The 20129-nt window shown below is 39.6% G+C and overlaps 1 protein-coding gene across 8 annotated transcripts in view; it reads right to left on the bottom strand.

Annotated features, from left to right (window-relative positions):
* Positions 1–3800: 3800 nt before the first annotated feature.
* The window catches only part of ttn.2 (titin, tandem duplicate 2), a 163009-nt gene continuing 146680 nt past the window's right edge, over positions 3801–20129 (bottom strand). For 7 of the 8 annotated variants that reach the window (XM_056265681.1, XM_056265682.1, XM_056265684.1 and 4 more), the window contains 21 exons: positions 19726–20028; positions 19329–19634; positions 18931–19221; positions 18548–18847; positions 18135–18440; positions 17747–18049; positions 17319–17600; positions 16613–17206; positions 16209–16499; positions 15811–16110; positions 15414–15716; positions 15013–15315; positions 14293–14877; positions 13883–14188; positions 13487–13786; positions 12831–13406; positions 12423–12728; positions 11641–12234; positions 5625–11498; positions 5229–5525; positions 3801–5135 (listed from right to left, as the gene is read on the bottom strand). In XM_056265681.1, coding sequence (XP_056121656.1) covers positions 4837–5135; positions 5229–5525; positions 5625–11498; positions 11641–12234; positions 12423–12728; positions 12831–13406; positions 13487–13786; positions 13883–14188; positions 14293–14877; positions 15013–15315; positions 15414–15716; positions 15811–16110; positions 16209–16499; positions 16613–17206; positions 17319–17600; positions 17747–18049; positions 18135–18440; positions 18548–18847; positions 18931–19221; positions 19329–19634; positions 19726–20028 — 13019 coding nt within the window. In that variant the 3' untranslated portion in view covers positions 3801–4836. The remainder of the gene's footprint in view (positions 5136–5228; positions 5526–5624; positions 11499–11640; positions 12235–12422; positions 12729–12830; positions 13407–13486; positions 13787–13882; positions 14189–14292; positions 14878–15012; positions 15316–15413; positions 15717–15810; positions 16111–16208; positions 16500–16612; positions 17207–17318; positions 17601–17746; positions 18050–18134; positions 18441–18547; positions 18848–18930; positions 19222–19328; positions 19635–19725; positions 20029–20129) is intronic. The other variant, XM_056265689.1, reaches the window with a different exon arrangement.

Raw genomic sequence — 20129 nt, 5'->3', positions numbered from 1 at the left:
CCCAAATGCACGTTATTGTAGTAAAAATAAAAAATAAACAGCTATTGGAATTCACTCACTCACTCCTTTTCATTCACTCCTTCAAGTGAACAGTATTAGTGGACTAATGTAGGGAATAGTGAATGAGGGTTTAGGGGGCGATTTCGGATTCAGCCAAGGTGTTCAGGGTTGCTTGATAATTACAGACAGGTGTGTTGGAGCAGGGTAGAAACTGAAGTCTGCAGGACGGTAGCAGGGTTGGAGACCCCTTGTCCATACAAATCATGATCTTTTTGGTTATTTCTTCCAGGAGCAGGGGTTCCCATTTCATGTTTTGGAGTCTCTACTGAAGAGCTACTGTCCTACTGTCCTCGACTTCAGTTACAAACCTGCTCCAACCAACACACTTGTCATTTAAAATGCAGAAATTATGTAAATAAAATATATAAACAATAAACATTATTTGATATTTCACCCGCAGCCTGCTCTAGCCTGATTCCCGACCTGCAGCTGAACCACAAATGATGTAGGCAAAATATTTTCCCACCATCGAATATTAGTGATTCACATTTCACAAATGTATATCTAAATTAATTATATAAAACTATACTGTCAGTACACAATAGTTACACAAATGAATTAGACCAATCATTTATTTCCATTCAAATAAAAGATAAAGAAATAAAAGTTTTAGAATTTCCTGTTCTCCTCCTGAACATCAGAAATTCATACATCTATTGTAATTGCCCCTCTTTTTGGTCTGAGTACCATGTTAGTATTCCTTTGTTGTTACAATTTAAAGAAACTATCATTTCTACCAATCACCTTTTCTGTTTTTTTACTGTTAATACTTTTTGTAACCTATTATTTGCCTAAATAGATAAACTATATACATGAAACTAAGCATGGTTGCTTAGAATAACTTGTTTTCCACTTCATGAGATCATGAGAAAACAAGAAAGAAAAAAAAGTGCATTCTCTTAGGGCTATAGCGTCCAGGATGCCTTTAATTTTGTACTTCCCTTCAATACAAAAGTAACAGCCTATAATTGGCATTATGCAATATGGCGTCGCAAGTACAGCACGAGGCTCTGCATCTCCCCAGTTTTTTGTTTTAAATCTTTTCCAGTGTTCGAGAGAGTGATACCGATACTTTCATTTTTTGGTACTTGCCGATACCTGTATTTTCACTGCATTTGTAATTTTTCAATATATCGGGTAGGGAAACCAAAAGAATCTGAATCATATTAGTTGGCTTAATTTGAATAAATATATATTTCCTTCAGTTATGTTCAAATGTATTGTATGAGCTTTCACTGTTCATTCTATTGCTCTATCATATTTTATCTATCATTTAATTGCACAGCACATATTTAGAGCTGCTCCAGCAGGGTGTTTAGACACCAGTGAAATATCACAATTCTAATTTGGATACTACAGCAAAAACTACTATCCTAATTAATGTAACTAAATTTAAAACATTATTAAAGACAAGTAAGCTGTCAGTAATAAAATAAGAACAAATAATCAAATTACAAATAGCACAAATAAATACAATAGAACAAAGAAAGGATACAAATGAAATAAACAGCTGTTTTGGGGGGTTTTCAGGTACATCATTTGAATAAAGGAATCAAATGTGAAATAATACTGCATATACATCACTGTATAAATTAAAGGGGTCATGAACTGAATTACTTTATGTGTCCTGGGGTGCCCTTATAATGTTAGTATGATTTTTTACATCAAACATTGTCAATTTAGAAATATAAGGTATTTTTCCTACTCTGATTTTAGCCTCTGATTTGAACGCTCTGTTTGAAGGGGCGTGTCTGCTGAGAGACTTCAGTGTAAACGCCCACTTCTTTGATTGGCTGACATCTTTGCATATGAAATATCTAGCATTACATGTGGAACTCTCTTGAAAACGTATACGTTTTTACTAATACAGCTATCGAGATTAACGAATCGTGAAAAGCGTTGATTATAGCATTATATTTAGATCTATTCCCATCACATGAAAGGTTGTAATGATGAGCATTGAGCAGATGACAGACAGTCTGTTGATCGCGTGAATGCAGTGATCTCATCATTGCAATGCAATTTCTGCACTCCAACGAATGCTTTCACCAAATAACATGATGAAGAAAAAATGTGAAGTTGATCGTTTAGTCAATGGCTTGATTTACTGATGCATAAACAGTATTGAACGATTTTGAGAGAAAGAAAATCTGTCTGAACTTGAATTATTACACATCAGAAATCACTGATCACAGATCAGGCATTAGAATAAACATGGTTACTTACATGTTTGTGGCGTTGCTGGCCAATCCATATCGTAAAAGTCTGTTTGCAAAGCCTGCGCCGAAATTGCGACTGATTTACCAAATAGTAGCTACACAGTGAAATGTACCGAATACAAACAAATAATGCACTGCTGAGACATTCACATTGTTGAAAAAAACAACAACACTTTCCTAGCATTAGGATCCTTTGGAAGGTAATGTTATTGATCCTTTCTCGTTCTTATGTCACTATTCAATAATGCAGGTTTTAATAAAAGCTGTTTTTGGAATAACAAGGAAGTTTTGAAACTTACTGGATATTTTTATAGTATAACAACCTCTTAACTGCCAAAAGATCAAGGAAAATTTGAATTCTCAGTTCATGACCCCTTTAAATATAGATAAATCTTTAAAAAGTTACAATAGCAGTGAGGGGATTACTTTTTTTTTTTTTTGTAGTTTGATAACAGTAAAAAAAACACAGCAGCAGGTTTATTAGGCTGCTGTCCCTTTAAGACCGAATGCACCAATCCAATATAGCCTTCCCTACTGTACATGCCTTTTCTTTGTTTACGTTCATTAAGATATAAACAACTATGTTGACCAGGATACTCGCCAAGATGGACGTTTTACATAATTTTGTTTGAATTTGTCCGTTTAAGCGCAAGATGTGAAATAATTTAATTCAAGTTGCTTTCAGGGCGTGCGCTTCAAATGTTTGCATTCATGAAACTTCTTGACCTGCAAATGTCCTGTAATAATGTAGGGAACCACTCGTTATACATAAATCACGTAACAGTTCATGTTTTACTTACATAGAAGATTTAGTTTTAATCCAAATAATGCATGTGTGCTGAGTGAACGATCAGCAATCAAGAGCATGCAACAGAAGTGCGCTCTCTCTCTCCCTCCCATCAGTTAACGTTAGTAATACATGCCTTGTTTTAATTTCTTTGCCATTTACATATCTGACCGAACTACATTCCACTGATGTCTGTGAAAAAGGGATGTGCTTGACAAGCTCACGCATCTGTGCCACTGCCGCATGCTCAATCTATTGCTCGTTTTCCGCTTATCAGCTCGCGCACCACAGCTATATAGGCTTTGCTATATTTTTTTTAATATATTTCACATATTAGATACATTTACTTCATAGACAGCCTTCTCTTTTATCCCCATTCTACTCTCTGTTGTCAGTGTTTCTTTGTCTGGACACAAACAATGTACACGTGTGGTATCTATCGGTTGTTGGTATCGGAGCATTTTGACGAGTACACAAGCGCAGTATCGGGCCCCATATCGGTTTCTGTGCATGCCTAGTTATAGTCATAAATAAATACATAGGCAAAGTGGACTGTGCACATTCACTTGTTTGAGTCTGTGTTGTTGTGCCTCAATCCTATTCCATCTCTTTCAACACTACTTTCCTGTCTATGCTCCACTTTCCTATAAAATAAAGACAAATGGTCCAAAAAAATTAATAAATCATAATGAAACAAGACACATTGAAACCACTTAATAAAGACAAGGACAGAATTTAGTGCTGAGAACATGCTTTATTGAATCATTAATACTCAAGGAGGTTGCATATATAGATAATTCTACAATTCTACATAAAATCAAACCAAAGTGCAGGGCATTAAGATACTAAACTGTTTCTTTCTCATTGCACAGCAGGTGGTGTTACTGCGGCACACTTTCTTGATGTTTGCCCAACAAGTGACAAGGTGAATTCTAAAGCTAACACACAAACACACAATGCTTCAAAGCAAACCTCCAAGAGGAGGCTCTGTTTCTGCAAGGAAGCACAAGATATACTTCCGTTTTTGGCCAGGAGATGTTATTTTGAAAGTTTATTCAAGCAGTCCCTTGCCAGAAACAGAGCACATTAAACATTTTTGCTCATAAAGTGCAGGCCGCTCGCACCTTGAGCATGTCATTAAAATGGTGGTATGACATAGTCTGTCAGAACACAAGGCCTAGTCGCCCTGCTTACATGAGGGTAAAATGTAAACAACACTCAAGGCCTTACGTTCAAGTAACAATGCATAAGAGTATGTTTATAATATCACTGCACGTGTAAACATGCAGGCATAACTTAGTCTCTCAGATTTAGTGTAACGTCAACAGGGAGCCTCTCTACCTGTTGAGGCAATCTTAAGACTTCAACTTATTGTTGAGGCACAGAGTTTAGTTTCAGGTTTATCGGGGTATTCGTTCCATGTGAAACTTTCTCCTGATAAACATTTAGTTCCATTTGTTTCAGTTAATATTGTTATAAATAACAATTCATACATTTTCCATAACCGTTAAATTCGGCTATATACATTATGTACATGTCACAGAAAATTGGATCAAAAATCCTAAGTCATAATTATCCAATATGGCACATTTTATAATACTTTAGACTTTAGTCTAGATTGGCATAAATTAATGTCAGGTTTGGTATAAAAATAGTTTATATTTACAGGAACAGATATCCAGGTAACTTATCAAGATTTTTTTTTTTCATTTCATTTAAAAAATACAAAGTCGCTTAATGAAGAAAGGGTTGGGGGTATAAATTATGGCTTTACTTTGATCGAATACTGATGGTAACAGTTGCCATGTCAGATCCATGCTCATTGGAAAGTTTGAGTGTGTATGCCCCAGCATCACTCTCTTTCACACCAGTGATGATGAGTGTGGTCAGGTCTTCTGTGGTGTCAATATGGAACCTGCTACTTTCTTCCTCGCCAGGCAGTTTCTTTCCACCGCGTGACCACTCAATACGAGGTGCTGGCTCTCCAGAGAAAGCACAGGCCACTGTTAGAACCTTTCCAGTTTCAATGCTGATATCTTCAGGAAGAGCTTCAATTCTTGGAGCTAAGCCTATAAAATATAAATTGATTAAATTATATTCTTCCATTTTACAACATTATTTTACAAATTCTTATGCATGTTTGTTAATAAACTGGTCCTTACCTTGAGCACTGTGGAGGGCTGCTCTAACTGAGGATTCTTCAACATGTGAATGACTTGACATTACACTGCTTGAGCTCATTGCATATACTGACTCTGATGTCATAGAGGATAAGCTAGACATTGACATAGTTTCAAATTTCATCTCAGCCATTGAAGAGCTGCTGAAGGATGCTTCTTGCATTGTGCTCTCCATGTGGGTGGATTTTGAAGTAAAACTTTCATGCATGCCGCTAACAGCAGCACTTTCCTTCTTAAGAATCATTTCACTTCCCCCATGTATTTGGGAAGAGACCGATTCTGGAAAAAAATACAATAAAGCATTGGCATTAAGAAGAATGGGCATTGAGACTTTAAATGGATGAGAATTTAATATAGTTTAAGGGAAAATAAATTTACCTTGAACAACCTTATGTGTAGCCACAAATGCAGTTACTTTTGTGTAGATTGCTTGAAACACTTGACCAAGAAATGAGAATGATGTTCTTGACATTGCTCCTCCTTCACTTATGATTTCACAGGAGTATTCCCCTTGGTCACTCTCAGAAACATTAGATATATAGAGACAGCAAGTTCCATCTGCAGATGAATGAATCTGGTAGTGACTACTTTGACTGAGTTTTCTGCTGTCCTTGTACCACACAACTTCTCTTACTGAGCTCTCAGCAACAAAGATCATCTTAATTTTGTCTTCATAAGCTTCAGCTTTGAGTTGCTGAATGATCTTTGGTGGTGCTTCCTTTGACGGGGTTGGGGATTTCACTGTAAGTGGAGATTTAACTCTTTTAGGTGACATGATCGGCTCAGGAGATTTGACTGTTGGTGGGGATTTAGCTCTCTGAGGTTCTGGAGACTTAAGGCCTGTAGGGGATTTAACTCTCAGAGGGGAGGCAACTGGCTCAGGAGACTTAACAGGAGGTGGAGATTTTACCCTGGCAGGTGAAGCTATTGGCTCAGGGGACTTCAGAGCTGTTGGAGACTTTACTCTTTGAGGGGTGGTTGGTTCAGGAGACTTAATAGGAGGTGGAGACTTTACCCTCTGAAGAGAGCCAACCGGCTCTGGTGACTTCACTCTGAATGGGGATTTGATACCCTCAGGAGATTTAATTCGAGGTTCAGGAGATTTCACACCAGTGGGTTGTGGTGATTTAATTTGGGGTTCCGGAGACTTTACTGAGGGCACAGGAGATTTTAATGAAGGCTCTGGAGATTTAACTGAGGGTACAGGGGATTTCACTAAAGGTTCTGGAGACTTTACTGATGGCACTGGGGATTTCACAGAGGGCTCTGGAGACTTTACTGATGGCACTGGGGATTTCACAGAGGGCTCTGGAGACTTTACTGATGGCACTGGGGATTTCACAGAGGGCTCTGGAGACTTTGCTGATGGCACTGGGGATTTCACAGAGGGCTCTGGAGACTTTAATAATGGCACTGGAGATGCGACTGATGGCTCTGGAGATTTAACTGATGGCACTGGAGATGTCACTGAAGGTTCTAGTGATTTCACTTGTGTAGGTGTAACTTCCTCTTTAAGTATTGGTTTGTGAATAGTCAATGTAAACCTTGCCTCTTGCTTTCCTTCCGAATTTTCTACTACTACAGTATAGCTGCCTTCATCAGAAAACTCAACTGATGAAATTTCAAAAGTAGACTTATACTGTGTTGTAGACACATGAATACGGTGTGAAGAGACAATTGTTCTTCCCTCATGCATCCATGTGACTCTTGGTGCTGGCTCTCCATCAATATCACAGACAAATCGTGCAGAGTCACCCTCAGATACAGCCAGAGACTGTGGTTTTGTGAGTATTTTGGCTGAAAGAGTAGCTTTAACTTTCTTTACTGATAGTTCAGCAGATGTTTTTTCTGATTCTTTTATCTTTGATTCGGATGACACATGTTTTTCAGATGTTGTATGTATTTCAGAAGATGAGTATGAAGCTGATGATAGGTATTCAGTGGATGCATATCTAATTGGAGATGATGCAAGCTTCTGAGATTCATATTTTTCAAAGGCAGAAACTTCACGTCTCTCAGTTAGTTTTGTTTTGGTTTCTTTGATCTCCAAATGAGTTCTTGAGGCAGAGGAAGCTCTGATTGATGTTAAATGATAATAATCAGTTTTTGTTATATCAGGTACAAATGGTGTCGGAGCCTCTTCGTCTCTACGTCTTGAGGAGTACGTAGTAAACGCTCCACCTGAAACATCAAGAGTTCCATAGTCTGATGCCTCACCCTTTGAATTTGTGCAGACAACACGGTATGTGCCACTGTCCTCTGCCTGACAGTCATTAATTTGGAGAGACAGAACTCCACTCATATTTGTGAACTGGTATTTGCTGCTCTCTTGTATTTGTTGTCCATTATGAAACCACTGGATATCCGCATCTGGCTTTGATTGAACATTCAAAGTGAATTTAGTGTTTTGACCACATGGTACACGGTGAGAACGGATTCTTACTGTGATACGTGGAGCATGGTCAAGACTGAAGGGTTGCTGAGTCACAACCTGGTACTTGCGCTCAGATTTGAGAGCTGCTTTTCTTGCTTCATATCTAGACATGATGTCAAATCTTGCAGACCTTTCAAATCTAGAGGAGGATCTGGAAGATCTTCTCTCAGTGGATACAGGACTTGGTGATCGAGGGCGTGTTCTCTCAGGGGTGGGTGATCTTCTTTCAATGAGTTCAACTTCAGTCTCTGTTGAGATGCGTGCACGGGGTTGTCTGACGAGCTCAGAGACAGGACGCATCAGTTCAATGTATGTTGGAGACAAGGATCTCCTCCTTCTCAAGAAATATGAAATGGGAGGAGGAGAGCCTAGAACTTGCTCAGTTTTTGTTACATGTTTGGTCTCTTCTACACGTCTCATTTCAGCTTTGTGAACAGGTTTTGGTGAGGCACGACGCAGTGCAGACAGCTCAAAGCGTACGGGGCTTCCACTGGGTGGGGAGGCAGAGAAGCCAAGTTCTAGTTCTTCTTCAAGCTCTTGCCTCTCTTTTTCAGTTCTCTTTATTGTCAGATAGTCCTCACCCTCGAGGAGCTCCTCATCAGAAAGATCTCCTAGTGAGCGTCTTCTCAGTCTGAATGATGCCTCAGATTCCGGGGATGGTGAGCGCCTTGCTGGTCGAACAGTCTCTAAATCGTCTTGCGTAAGTTTTGGAATGCGCCACTTTGGTCTGTACTGATCAGTTATTCTAGGCAGTGGCATGACATAAAATTGCTCCCATCTGGAAAGACGAATACGCCTCTGTCTCTTCTGAACAATTCTTTCCATTCTCTCAGGAATCTCATATTGGTCACGCAGTTTCTTGTACCATTTCATGTCAGATAACGGCACAAAGTGTTTGATCAAGTTATCTTCACCAAGAACAGTTGGATCATGTGCACGAGCTTCAGGGATTTCGTAAGGCATACGCATCTTCTTATCTTCTTCTTTTATTTTCTTTATTTCTTGATCCTCTTTATCAGAGATGTCAAACTCACCCTGCACATTCTTGGTGCTCACTGCAGGTTTATATAATTCAGCAGCTTCCTTCAAAGCCTCCTGTGCTACAGGATTGAGTGTAACAACCTCTGCCGATGAGAACTGTTTTGCCATTTTCAGTGTCTTTTCTATTTGGTTTCTAACATATTTCTGCCTCTCTTCCTCACTCTTGAACTCCCTCCTTGTGTATGTCAGGCGTTCAACTTTGAGAGTAGCTTGACAACTTACTGATCCAGCTGTATTTGTTGCAGTGACTCTGTATGTGCCTGAATCCTCTATGAGGGTTTCTCTGATATGTAGAACATGATAGTCTACGTCCTCTAGAACGACTTCAACTTGTGGTCTGAACTCAAGAGGTTTGCCATTTTTCTCCCATTTCAGAGTTGGTGCTGGGGTTCCTGATACTCTCAAGTCAAAGCGAACACTTTGCCCCTCAACACACTCAATATTGGCTAAGAGACGTTTGAACATTGGTCTCATAGTGTCCTCGGCAAGTAAGTGTGGTGTCACAGTGAGACGTGCCTTGCAACTATCCTCACCAAACTTGTTGTTTGCTACAACAGTGTATTCAGCATCATCACTGAGGTCAAGATTGTGTATCATGAGTTGATAAAGACCCTTGTCACTTGTGAATATGTATTTTTTAGGATCTGGTTTGATTCTGTGCCCAGCCTTTAACCATGTAACACTTGGCTCTGGATGGACTGTTATGGTTACACCAAAGCGTACATCTTCACCAATGTAGGCTGCACGGTTGTATAATGGCAAAGTAAACTCTGGTGGCCTCTGCAAAATTTTGGTTTTGTCAATTCTACGCCTTGGTTTCTTGAGTGAGCGTCCCAGATAGTATTCACGGTGGGACCGAACAGTCTCAACAAACAACTCAGCATAAGCATTGTCCTCCCTGTCTTCACTGACAACCTTGCATCTATATAATCCATCATCACATTCTTCAATGTCTTTAACATAGATGCTAGCAACTCCATTAGCATAACTGATTTCATATTTGTGGCTTGCAATCAGTTTGCGGGACCCAAAGTACCAGGTCACTTCAGTGTTTCTGTCGTAGTTTTGAATGCAGCAAACAAACCTGACATGTCCCCCCTCTTCAGCAGATCCATGCATGACAGGACCCGCTCTCAAGCCTTGTTCAGGATGTCCAACTTTCACTCTACCAATGGAAACATTTCTCTGGTTTCTGTAGCCACCACCATAGGCAACACGTGCTGCTGAAACAACAGTGCTCCATTCCTTTTTCACCAGGGATTGGTAGTATCTTCTGTGTCTCAAAGTCTTGATGACCTTTGAACTAATATGTTCCAATTTCATCTTGAGCCAAGGGTGCTCCAAAGCCTCGGAGGCAGTCATACGTAGCTTGCCGTCTTTAGTCAGCAGTCTGTCGACAAAGTCCATACCCTCAAGGCTGGTCTCTTTAAAGGCTTCACTATCAAACAAATACTCTGCATTTGAAATGTGCTCAACCATTTTCTGATGTGATTCAGCAGCAAATGGATTAAGTCCGCTAAGGAGGACATATGCAAGAACACCAACAGACCACATGTCAGTGACAGTGGTTACAAAATCACTGTTGTGGATTTCAGGTGCATAGTACTCTGGGGCAGTGAACTGAATCCTGATGTTTTCTCCAGGTGTAAGCAACCTAGCTTGACCCATTTCAATTATCTTGATTGTATTGCTCTTCCTTGTGGAATAAACAATGTTATCAGGTCTGATATCAAAATGACAATAGTTGCGACTATGGAGGAACTTCAGGGCTCCACAGACTTGTCTCATATAACAAACTATTTCTTGCTCTGTGAGGTCAAAGTTTGTACCAAGGCGCTCAAAGATGTCCATACCAGACATGAATTCATAGATCAGGACATATTCTTCCAGGCTATCAAAGGATTCATGAAGATACAGAATGTTTTTATGTCTTGCAATATTGAGTGTCTCAATTTCTCTTGCAACCAGCTCTCTATCTGCATCTTTAACTTTGATAAATTTAGCTAAGAATGTCTTCTTAGAGCTAATTTCAATACAGCGATGGACAATGCCAAACTGTCCATTGCGTGCAAGTTCCTCAGAGATTGTGTAGAGAGATGGCACAAGCTTGACTTTTGAATGTGGTGCCTCCTCCTTTGTAACCGCTCTTGTTTCATCTACTTCTTCATCATAGTTTCGAATTGCTAACTTGTCTTCTTTTGTAGTCACAGGGTCCGTTGGCGCAGATGGATCACTCAAGCCAAATCGGTTTTCTGCAATCACACGGAACTGGTATTTTGTTTTGCCAAAGAGACTCATCACGGTGTATTGGGGCTCAGGAGTCTGAGCAACACGAATCCATCTGTCTCCAGTGGTAGGGCACTTTTCTATAATGTAATTGATAATTTCACTTCCTCCATCATTTCCAGGACTCCAAACGAGGGTGAGTGTATCTCTGCTAATATCACTGACTTTAATATCCTTTGGTGGATCAGGGACATCAGCAACATCAAGTTCAACTGTCTGCTTATCCACGCCAAATCGATTTTTGGCACAAATTATGTAGTAGCCGGAATCCTTCCTTTGTACTCCATTTTGGAACACCAGGGAGGTGAATGATCTTGTGAGAATGACTTGATGATAAGCTGTATTATTAATAATCTCTTGTCCCTTTTGCCATGTCACTATAGGATCCGGTTTTCCACTTATTGGAATCTTGATGGTAACCACTTCACCACGAATGGCATGAACAGCTCCCATGCCTTGGAGATGTAATGGTAAGTAAATTTTGGCAGGAACTAGAAAAAAAAAACAATGATAAGATAAAACTTAATATGGAATAGTAGTCGTGCAGAATGATAAACGTATAAAGATATTGGTTTTAAAAAAGTACTCAGGTTGAATAACATGTTAAAAAAACAAACCACCAGAAATACTTACCCTCAACCTCTAGGTTCATACTTGTGGAGATTGATCCAAGCTGGTTAGTAGCTCTAATTTGGTAAACAGCTGCATCATTCTCATCAGCATTGCTGATAACAAGTTGGAAGTAACCCCCCTTGAATTCTTGGACCTTTATTTTCTCTCCATCAGGGAAAATTTCTTTGCCGTTCTTGTACCATTTAACCACTGGCTTGGGATGTCCAATAACCTTTGTGACAAATGTGGCATTTGCCCTGTATTTGACACACATGTCCCTCAATTCTTCCTTGAAGAATGGGGCACGGAGAGCTGTATCTGATTTTGGAATGACTGGTTCTGAAATCTCACTCCAGTCACTCTCTCCACCAATATTTTCACATTTGACACGGAATTCATATTCGAAACCTTCAAGAAGGCCTTTAACAGTGTAATATGTCTCGTGGATTTCTTCTGAAGTAACTGTAATCCATTTGTTCTGTTTCTTCTCTCTTTTTTCAAGGTAATAGTTCTTAATTTTGGCACCCCCATCACTGGTTGGTGCTTTCCAAGAAACAACACATGAATCCTTTGTTACAGAAGAAACAAATGGCTGTTGTGGGACTCCAGGTTTCTCTGTTTTAAAAAATAAAGAGGATTAAATTGAATGGATTTGACAATCTATCCTTTTGTGTTTCATGCTAATTTATTGTTTTATTTATTTATTTAATATATATATATATATATATATATATATATATATATATATATATATATATATATATTGGACTACTATTTAAAGACCACAAATTCATGAAACTTACCGAACGGACTCTTGATAATCACAACAGCTGGTATCTCAAGAGGTTCACTTATTCCATACTGATTCTGTGCAGAAACCCGGAAGTAATATCCCGCACTCTCAATGAGGTTTGGAACACGACATGTGGTTCCTGGGATAGCTGAAGACACAAGATGCCATTGCTCGCCCTCTTTTGCTTCACGTTTCTCTACAATGTAATTTGTGATCATTGATCCACCATCATCCTTAGGTGGTTTCCAGCTAATGATCACAGCACTCTTCAAGAGAGCATCAACGACAATTGGTCCTTCAGGCATGAGAGGTTTATCTGAAAAGTCAGGGAGAGTATTTTTTTACATTTGCAAATATATTTCATGCAAGTCTATTGGTATTTCAGTGTTTAACTGTTTAAAAATGGACCTTAATTTACCTTGGATTTCAACACGGAGGGTAGTTTCCACTGTGCCAAATTTGTTGCTCATTTGTACCTTATATCTTCCAGCATTGGTCTTACGCTGGACATTTCTGATTACTAAGTGAGTGTAACTTTCTGTGTTTTCAATTATTACATTCTCAGATGGATTGAGAGGCTTCTTGCCATAGAACCACATTATTTGTGGAATAGGGCGACCAATGTAGACGACATGGAGACGTAGGCTTGTTCCACAACCAGCATAGTATTTCTCCTTCAATGGGAATCCAGGATGGAATTGCGGTGCAGCCTGCAATAGGAGCTTGCCACTGGTCTCAATTTCACCTGCCTCATTGACGGCTCTGCATGTGTACATGCCCTCATCTTCTTGTTCATCTGTTGACACTGTTATAGAGTGGTTTCGGCCATCAGAGCTCATCTTGTATTTTCGGCTCTGGATCAACTCCTTTCCATATCTATACCACTTAATTTCAGGAAGAGGTCTTCCAATAATTTGGCATGTCATTGTTCCAGATTCTCCTAGTTTAGTGGTAGTATCTTTAATTTCCTCTTTCAGGCATGGAGCCTCTCCAACTAGAGGATCAATTGAACATGTTAGTCACGTTGCATACTTTGTTAATGTATTTTTCAGAAAAATAATTTTATTAACTTACCACTCAGTTTTGTTTTAATGCCCATTGCTGTTCTTCTTGGTCTACTCAGTCCAGTTTCATTTTCAGCAAACACTCTGAATTCATACTCTGTTGCTTCCATGAGTCCACCCATGGTAAACTGTCTATCCTTGGAACGCTCTTTGTTGCATTTCTTCCAGGCACTTTCCCCTGCTTGCCTGTATTCAATCCAGTACCCAAGGATTTCTTTTCCACCATCGGATTCAGGACGCAACCAGTGAATGGTTATGCAGTCTTTGGCTATAGAGATGATGTCAATCTCACCGGGTTGGCCTGGTTTATCTGTTGAACACAAAGGATTAAGGATGTAAAAATACTTTAGTTTTTATTTAGGAAAATTATTAACTTCTTTGGAAGGGAGAAGGGAGGGTTACGTACCAAATGGATCTTTGCATACAACTGACTCAGATACAGGTCCAGGCTCACTTTGACCAATATCATTTTGAGCAATCACACGGAACTGGTACTCTGCATCAGGGATGAGACCAGTGAGAGTATACATTGTTGTCGTGATATGTGTCTTGTTATGACGCACCCACTTCTCAGTGGAAATCTCTCTTCTCTCAACATAGTATCCAGTGACACGAGAGCCACCATCATCCTTGGGTCTTGACCAGGACAGGCCAATTGTGGTCTTTGTAACATCCATGATTTCTGGAGGGAAACTAGGAGGTTCTGGTGGAGCTTTATGCAAAACAAATAAAACAATATATAATAATTAGTGTGATATTCAATAATTTAAAAGTGGTTATTAAGAAAATTACGAATAAATAAATAAAAATGCTTACAAAGAGGTGTCTTTGGTGTTACAGATTCATCAGATTTGAGGGATTTGCTTATACCAAACTGGTTCTCTGCCGTAACCTTGAAGTGATATTCAACATTTTCCTTCAGTCCCTTGACCACAAGTGATGTATCAACCACACGTGAGTCCACAGTGTACCAAGCTGCTTTTGGCACCTCTCGCCTCTCCACAATGTAACCAAAGATATCAGAGCCACCATCATCTGAGGGCGGTCTCCAGCTCACTCTGACTGAACGTGCCTGAATATCATCAAATTCAAGAGGACCCTCTGGTGGATCTGGCCGTCCAATTACTTTGACCTTAATATAGACAGCCTTCTTTCCACATTTGTTTTCCAACACAAGGTCATAGGTGCCAGTGTCATCTCTGTGGGCCTCCTTGATCACAAGCTCAGTACGTTCTTCACTGGTTGCAATCATAGCTCTGTGAGAAATGTCACGACCTTCCTTTGTCCACTTGCATGTTGGGAAGGGCTTGCCCTTGATGGGCACAGATAATCTAATGACACCTCCTTGTCTGACAACATAGGCTTCCTGGTAGATTTTATCCAACTCATAATCAGGATATTCTGAAAAGAAAATATAGTTCTTACATTACAAAAATGCACTGCCATATACATGTATGACAGAATAATACCGTTTGTATGTGTACATATGTTTATAATAACAAATTCGTATTCCCATTGTTAGGTAATTCCTCTTACCAAGCATTTCTGTAACTTTGACCACTCCTGAAATCTCAGCTGGTTCTCCAGCTCCACCAGCATTACATGCCAACACACGGAACTTGTATTCAGCTCCCTGGGGCATATGTGTCAAGGTGTATTCACAAATCTTTGTTGGTGTTGTGTTGCATTTTGTCCATTCAACCTGGTCAACCTTCTGCATCTCAATCAGATAGCCAGTTATAGCAGCACCTCCCTCTTCCTCTGGAGAAGACCAGGCAAGCGAAACTGATGTTCTTGTGGTATCTGTGACTCTTGGGTTCAGTGGAATACCAGGAGGCTCTGTTTAAGAGGAAAGTTGAACACATTGGTCATGTTTTGTCTACTGACAACTGATTTACTTAAATTTTTACAAGCTTGTGTTGTTCCTTTGTACATACCAATAGGATCCATTGCAATAGTTGGTTTAGAGTTTGCACTTGGTTTTCCGGTTCCTCTAGAGTTGATAGCTGTCACTCTATACTCATATTCAAGACCCTCAATAAGTCCTGTGGTTCTGTATCTTGTCATGGTAACTGGATTCTTATTGATGGGAAGCCATCTGTCGGACGCAGCCTCTTTGCGCTCAATAATGTAGCCAGCAATAGTAGAACCACCATTATTCTCAGGTGGTGTCCAAGTAAGGGTCATGCCATCATGAGACACATCAAGTATTTCAGGTGTGCTTGGTGCTCCAGGTACAGCTAGAAAAAAAGGATATGAGACCAATTTAATACTTTCATTTTTAAATAATGTAAATATAAATAGAAAACACCTGAAGTAGGATAAAAAACATACTTTTGACACTCTTGCACTCAACAACTTCAGATTGCAAGAACCCTCCAATCCCAAAACGATTTGTTGCAGCCACACGGAATACATATTCAGTTCCCTCCACAAGTCTTGTAAACTTGAACGTGGGTCTTGTGACAGATTCAGACACAGGCATCCATCCAGGTCGATGTGCATCACGCTGCTCAACAACATAGCCACTGACATTTGCACCTCCATCTTTCTGTGGTGGTTCCCAGCTGCAGGTGACAGATGTTGCATCAACCTCATCAATTTTCATAGGCCCAACAGGTACTCCAGGTTTATCTAGGAAAGAAATATATTTGGTCAATTTAAAAAAATACTTAAAATGTAGCTGTATACCTGTAAAACCTGCAAGGAAAAGTCAAATTTAAAATTCTCACCAAGAATGATAACTTTGATGACCTCAGTTGCTGTTCCAGTGACATTTTTCACTTCAAGAGAATAGTCACCAGTATCATAAATTGTGGTTTCACGGACTGTCAATTTGGTAAATTTAGCAGTTGTCTCAATCTTGATGCGGTCAAGCTTGTCCTTTATCTTGACTCCACCAAAGAACCATGAACAGACTGGTATGGGTCGACCTTTAATGGGAATGTTGAGCACAATTGGCTTACCAGCTGGCACATTGACAATCTTTTGTGGGATGCCAGTCAAGTCAATATTTGGCATGACTGTAATGAAAATAGAAATAACAATAATTAACCTTTCAAACAGACAATAAATTATATGAAAATAATTTGACTGTTTTCCTCATTTCATTTAGCAGTTTTTAATGATATCTTACCTCTCTGTTCTTGTATTGTTACAGGTGTCATGAGATCTCTGGGCTCACTGACACCTCTGCTATTTTCAGCTCTGATTCTGAAGAGATATTGCTCATTTTCATTCAGTGAGACAATTGTGTGCTGCAGCACAGATGATTTCACATTAGCAACATTCATCCAGCGGTCACTTCCAGTTTTGCACGCTTCGATGACATAGCCAGAAAGTCTGCTGCCACCATCGTGAAGTGGTTTTTCCCATCCAAGTATGACAGTAGAGTTTGTGGTATCAATGACATACAGATCTTGAGGAATAGATGGAACTTCACAAACCAGTACTGCATCTGTAATTTCACAAGGTTCTCCAATACCATATATGTTCTCAGGCAATACTCTAAAGAAGTACTGTGTTCCTTCTTCCAGCCCAGTGATTCTGTATAATGTCTTCTTGCATTCTGTTGTCACAGTTTTGTAAGATTTCATTGAAGCTTCACGCTTCTCAATTACGTAGTTGTTGATGGGAGCACCTCCATCAACAGTAGGCACATCCCATGTGATTACAACAGACTCTTTTGTGTAATCTTTGACCTTTACTGCAGCACATGGTCCAGGAGTATCTACAAGACAATTTTTAAACCGTTTTAAGCGTTGGTTACAATACAAACGACTTAGCCTATTTAATATAAGTGAATACACAGTATTCATTATTAACTGCATACATTTACTTACCATAAATCTTGACTAGAATGGTAACTATTTTCTTGCCAGATGGATTCTCTGCCTCTATTGTGTATTTTCCAGCATCATAACGATGTACCTTCTCCACTATTAAAGTTGTTGTGTTTTCTGTAGTATCTATTAATCCACGGGATTGTAGGTCAATTCCAGGCTTTCTCCAGGTAACAACTGGTGCGGGTCTTCCATTTGTAGTTACATGAAGACGTAAAGTGTTGCCAGCTCTGATGCAAATGGTTTTCTTCAGTTCATCAGGTAGTTCAATATCAGGAATTTCTGAGAAGATAGCAATAACAGATTTTATGCAGTAATTCCACACAAAAAAAAGGCATTTAGGAGCAGAAATTAGTTTGACCATCAGTGGTGTGCAGGAACGTGAGGTCTTTGCACATCACTGTTGACCATTATTCAAAAAAACTTACCAATTCTTTCTGAAGGTGCGGCCTCAATACTGCCTTCACTGAATTCTCCAGTACCCATATCATTGACTGCAGCCACTCTGAAGCTGTACTTTTTGTTACTTGCCAGACCAGTTACTGTGTACTCGGTACTGCTCAAGGTCTTCTGGGTGGCTCTATACCATTGCTCTGTTCCCTCCTCCAGAATTTCAACAATATAGCCTGTGACATCAGATCCGCCATCATACATCGGCCGTGTCCATGTCATACTAATACTGTGCTTTGTGGTGTCTGTAATACGGGGAACTGATGGTGGAGCTGGGGTATCTGTAAAATGACAGGGCAGGTTAGGCATGTTACTATATTCTAGTTTTTTGTTTTTTTGGGGGCCATGTAGGTCAGTGTTACTCACATGTTGGGTCTCTACAGTGAGCATACTGAGATGCATCACTTGGAATGCTGGTGCCAGCGGCATTTACGGCTGCAACACGGAATTGATAATCGCTACCCTCAAGGAGACCAGTGATCTTGAGGCGTGTATCATAAATGGTGTAGGTTTTGTTCACTCTTGTCCATCTGACACTGCTCGTCTCACGTTTATCCACAAGGTAGTTTTTGATTTCACTTCCACCATCACTCTCTGGCTTAAGCCACTCAATAATGACATGTTCTTTTCCAACACCAGTAATCTCTGGTGCTCCAGGAGGTTTTGGAACAGCTATAATGTAAATTACAAACTAATGTTAATATTTTATCCTTGGTACTGTAGGTAAACCTCAATTTTTAATGGAAACACTAATACATAATAATTGTAATTAATCTTACTGTATGCATTTCTTGCAATAACTGGTTCAGACTCTAGGGGCACACCGGGCCCGTACTTATTTACACCTCTGACACGGAAAATGTACTCATTGTTCTTGATCAGTTTTGTGCTGACACAAGACAGAGTCTTGCATTCATTTTCCATGATGACCCAGTTGAGTCTGCTGGTCTCACGTCTTTCAACAATATAATGAGTGACAAGATCTCCACCATCTTCGAAAGGTATCTTCCAGGAAACTGAACATTTCTCCTCTGTGACCCTGCTGATTGTTATTGTTCCCTCAGGTGGACCAGGTGTATCTTAAATATAAAAGATTATTTCATTAAATATACAGCCAATAAATGGTATTTTGACTGAAACACGTGATTTATTATGTTCTTACCAAGTACTTTAACATTGACAGCAGCTGTTTTGATTCCACTTGCATTCTTCACAGTAAGGATGTATCTTCCAGTATCATTTCTATCACATGACTTAATGATTGCCATCGCTCTTGTACTTGTGTACGTCAGTGAATATTTCTCTCCAAGATCCAGCTCCTTATCACCCTTGGCCCAAAAAACCTTAGGCTCTGGTTTTCCACCAACAGCAGCATCAAGAACAAGGTCTGATCCTGCTCTAATAGTGATTGTCTCACCCACAAGTTTACTGTCAAGCTCAGCCTTTGGTGGTGCTGAAATAAATAAATAGCATATATTAATACATATTCAAAACAGTATACTGTATATGTTTGTTTCTACACATACTGTAAGCATGCATCAATTAAGGAAACCATCTTACTATATTCATCTTTGCATGTGACAAATCCTGTCGATTCAGATGGCATACTATGGACTCCAGCACCATTTCTGGCAATAACACAGAATTCATACTCCTCTCCCTCATGAAGTGATGTAATAGTGAAGAAGTTTTCTGTGATTGTAGTGTAGTTGCACTTTAACCAACGAGCTTGTTCATCATCACTGGATGCCCTGCGTTCAACAACATATCCAACAATCTTGCTGCCACCATCATTGAATGGTATAGACCATTTAATAGACACTGAGGTCTTGGTTACATCATAAACCTCTGGTTTGCCAGGTGGATCTGAAAATGCAGACAAAAACATGTGATAAATATTAAGCCATGAATAAAAACAACACATATAAATGAAAGTAGAAAGCAACAAAAAACTTACCAACTGGATTTAGAGCAAGTACTGGCCTTGATGGTTCACTTGCTTTACTCAAACCAGCAATGTTCATTGCATATACTCTGAACTGATACTCAAGGCCCTCAATAAGGCTGGAGACCTTGTAGTGACACTCAAGGCAAGGAATCTTGTTCTCCCTCACCCACAGAATGGTATTACGCTCTTTCTTCTCAATCCAGTATCCAGTTACTTGGCTTCCACCATCATGATATGGCACATCCCAGCGGATAGAAATTGCATTAGCAGACACTGAAACTACATCTGGGCGGGTTGGTGGGCTTGGTGAAACTGAAAACAGAAATGTAACATTTATCAGACAGGAGACAACAAAAATAAATACTGAATTGTTTATGTTCCATTTCATCAATGGATAATGTTATATACAATAC

The sequence above is a fragment of the Rhinichthys klamathensis genome, unplaced genomic scaffold (genome assembly GCF_029890125.1).
Source record: "Rhinichthys klamathensis goyatoka isolate OS25496 unplaced genomic scaffold, OSU_Roscu_1.1 h1tg000237l_1, whole genome shotgun sequence".
Classification (NCBI taxonomy): Eukaryota; Metazoa; Chordata; class Actinopteri; order Cypriniformes; family Leuciscidae; genus Rhinichthys; species Rhinichthys klamathensis.
The sequence above is the reverse complement of the archived record's forward strand: the minus strand, read 5'-3'. Positions and strand labels throughout refer to the sequence as shown.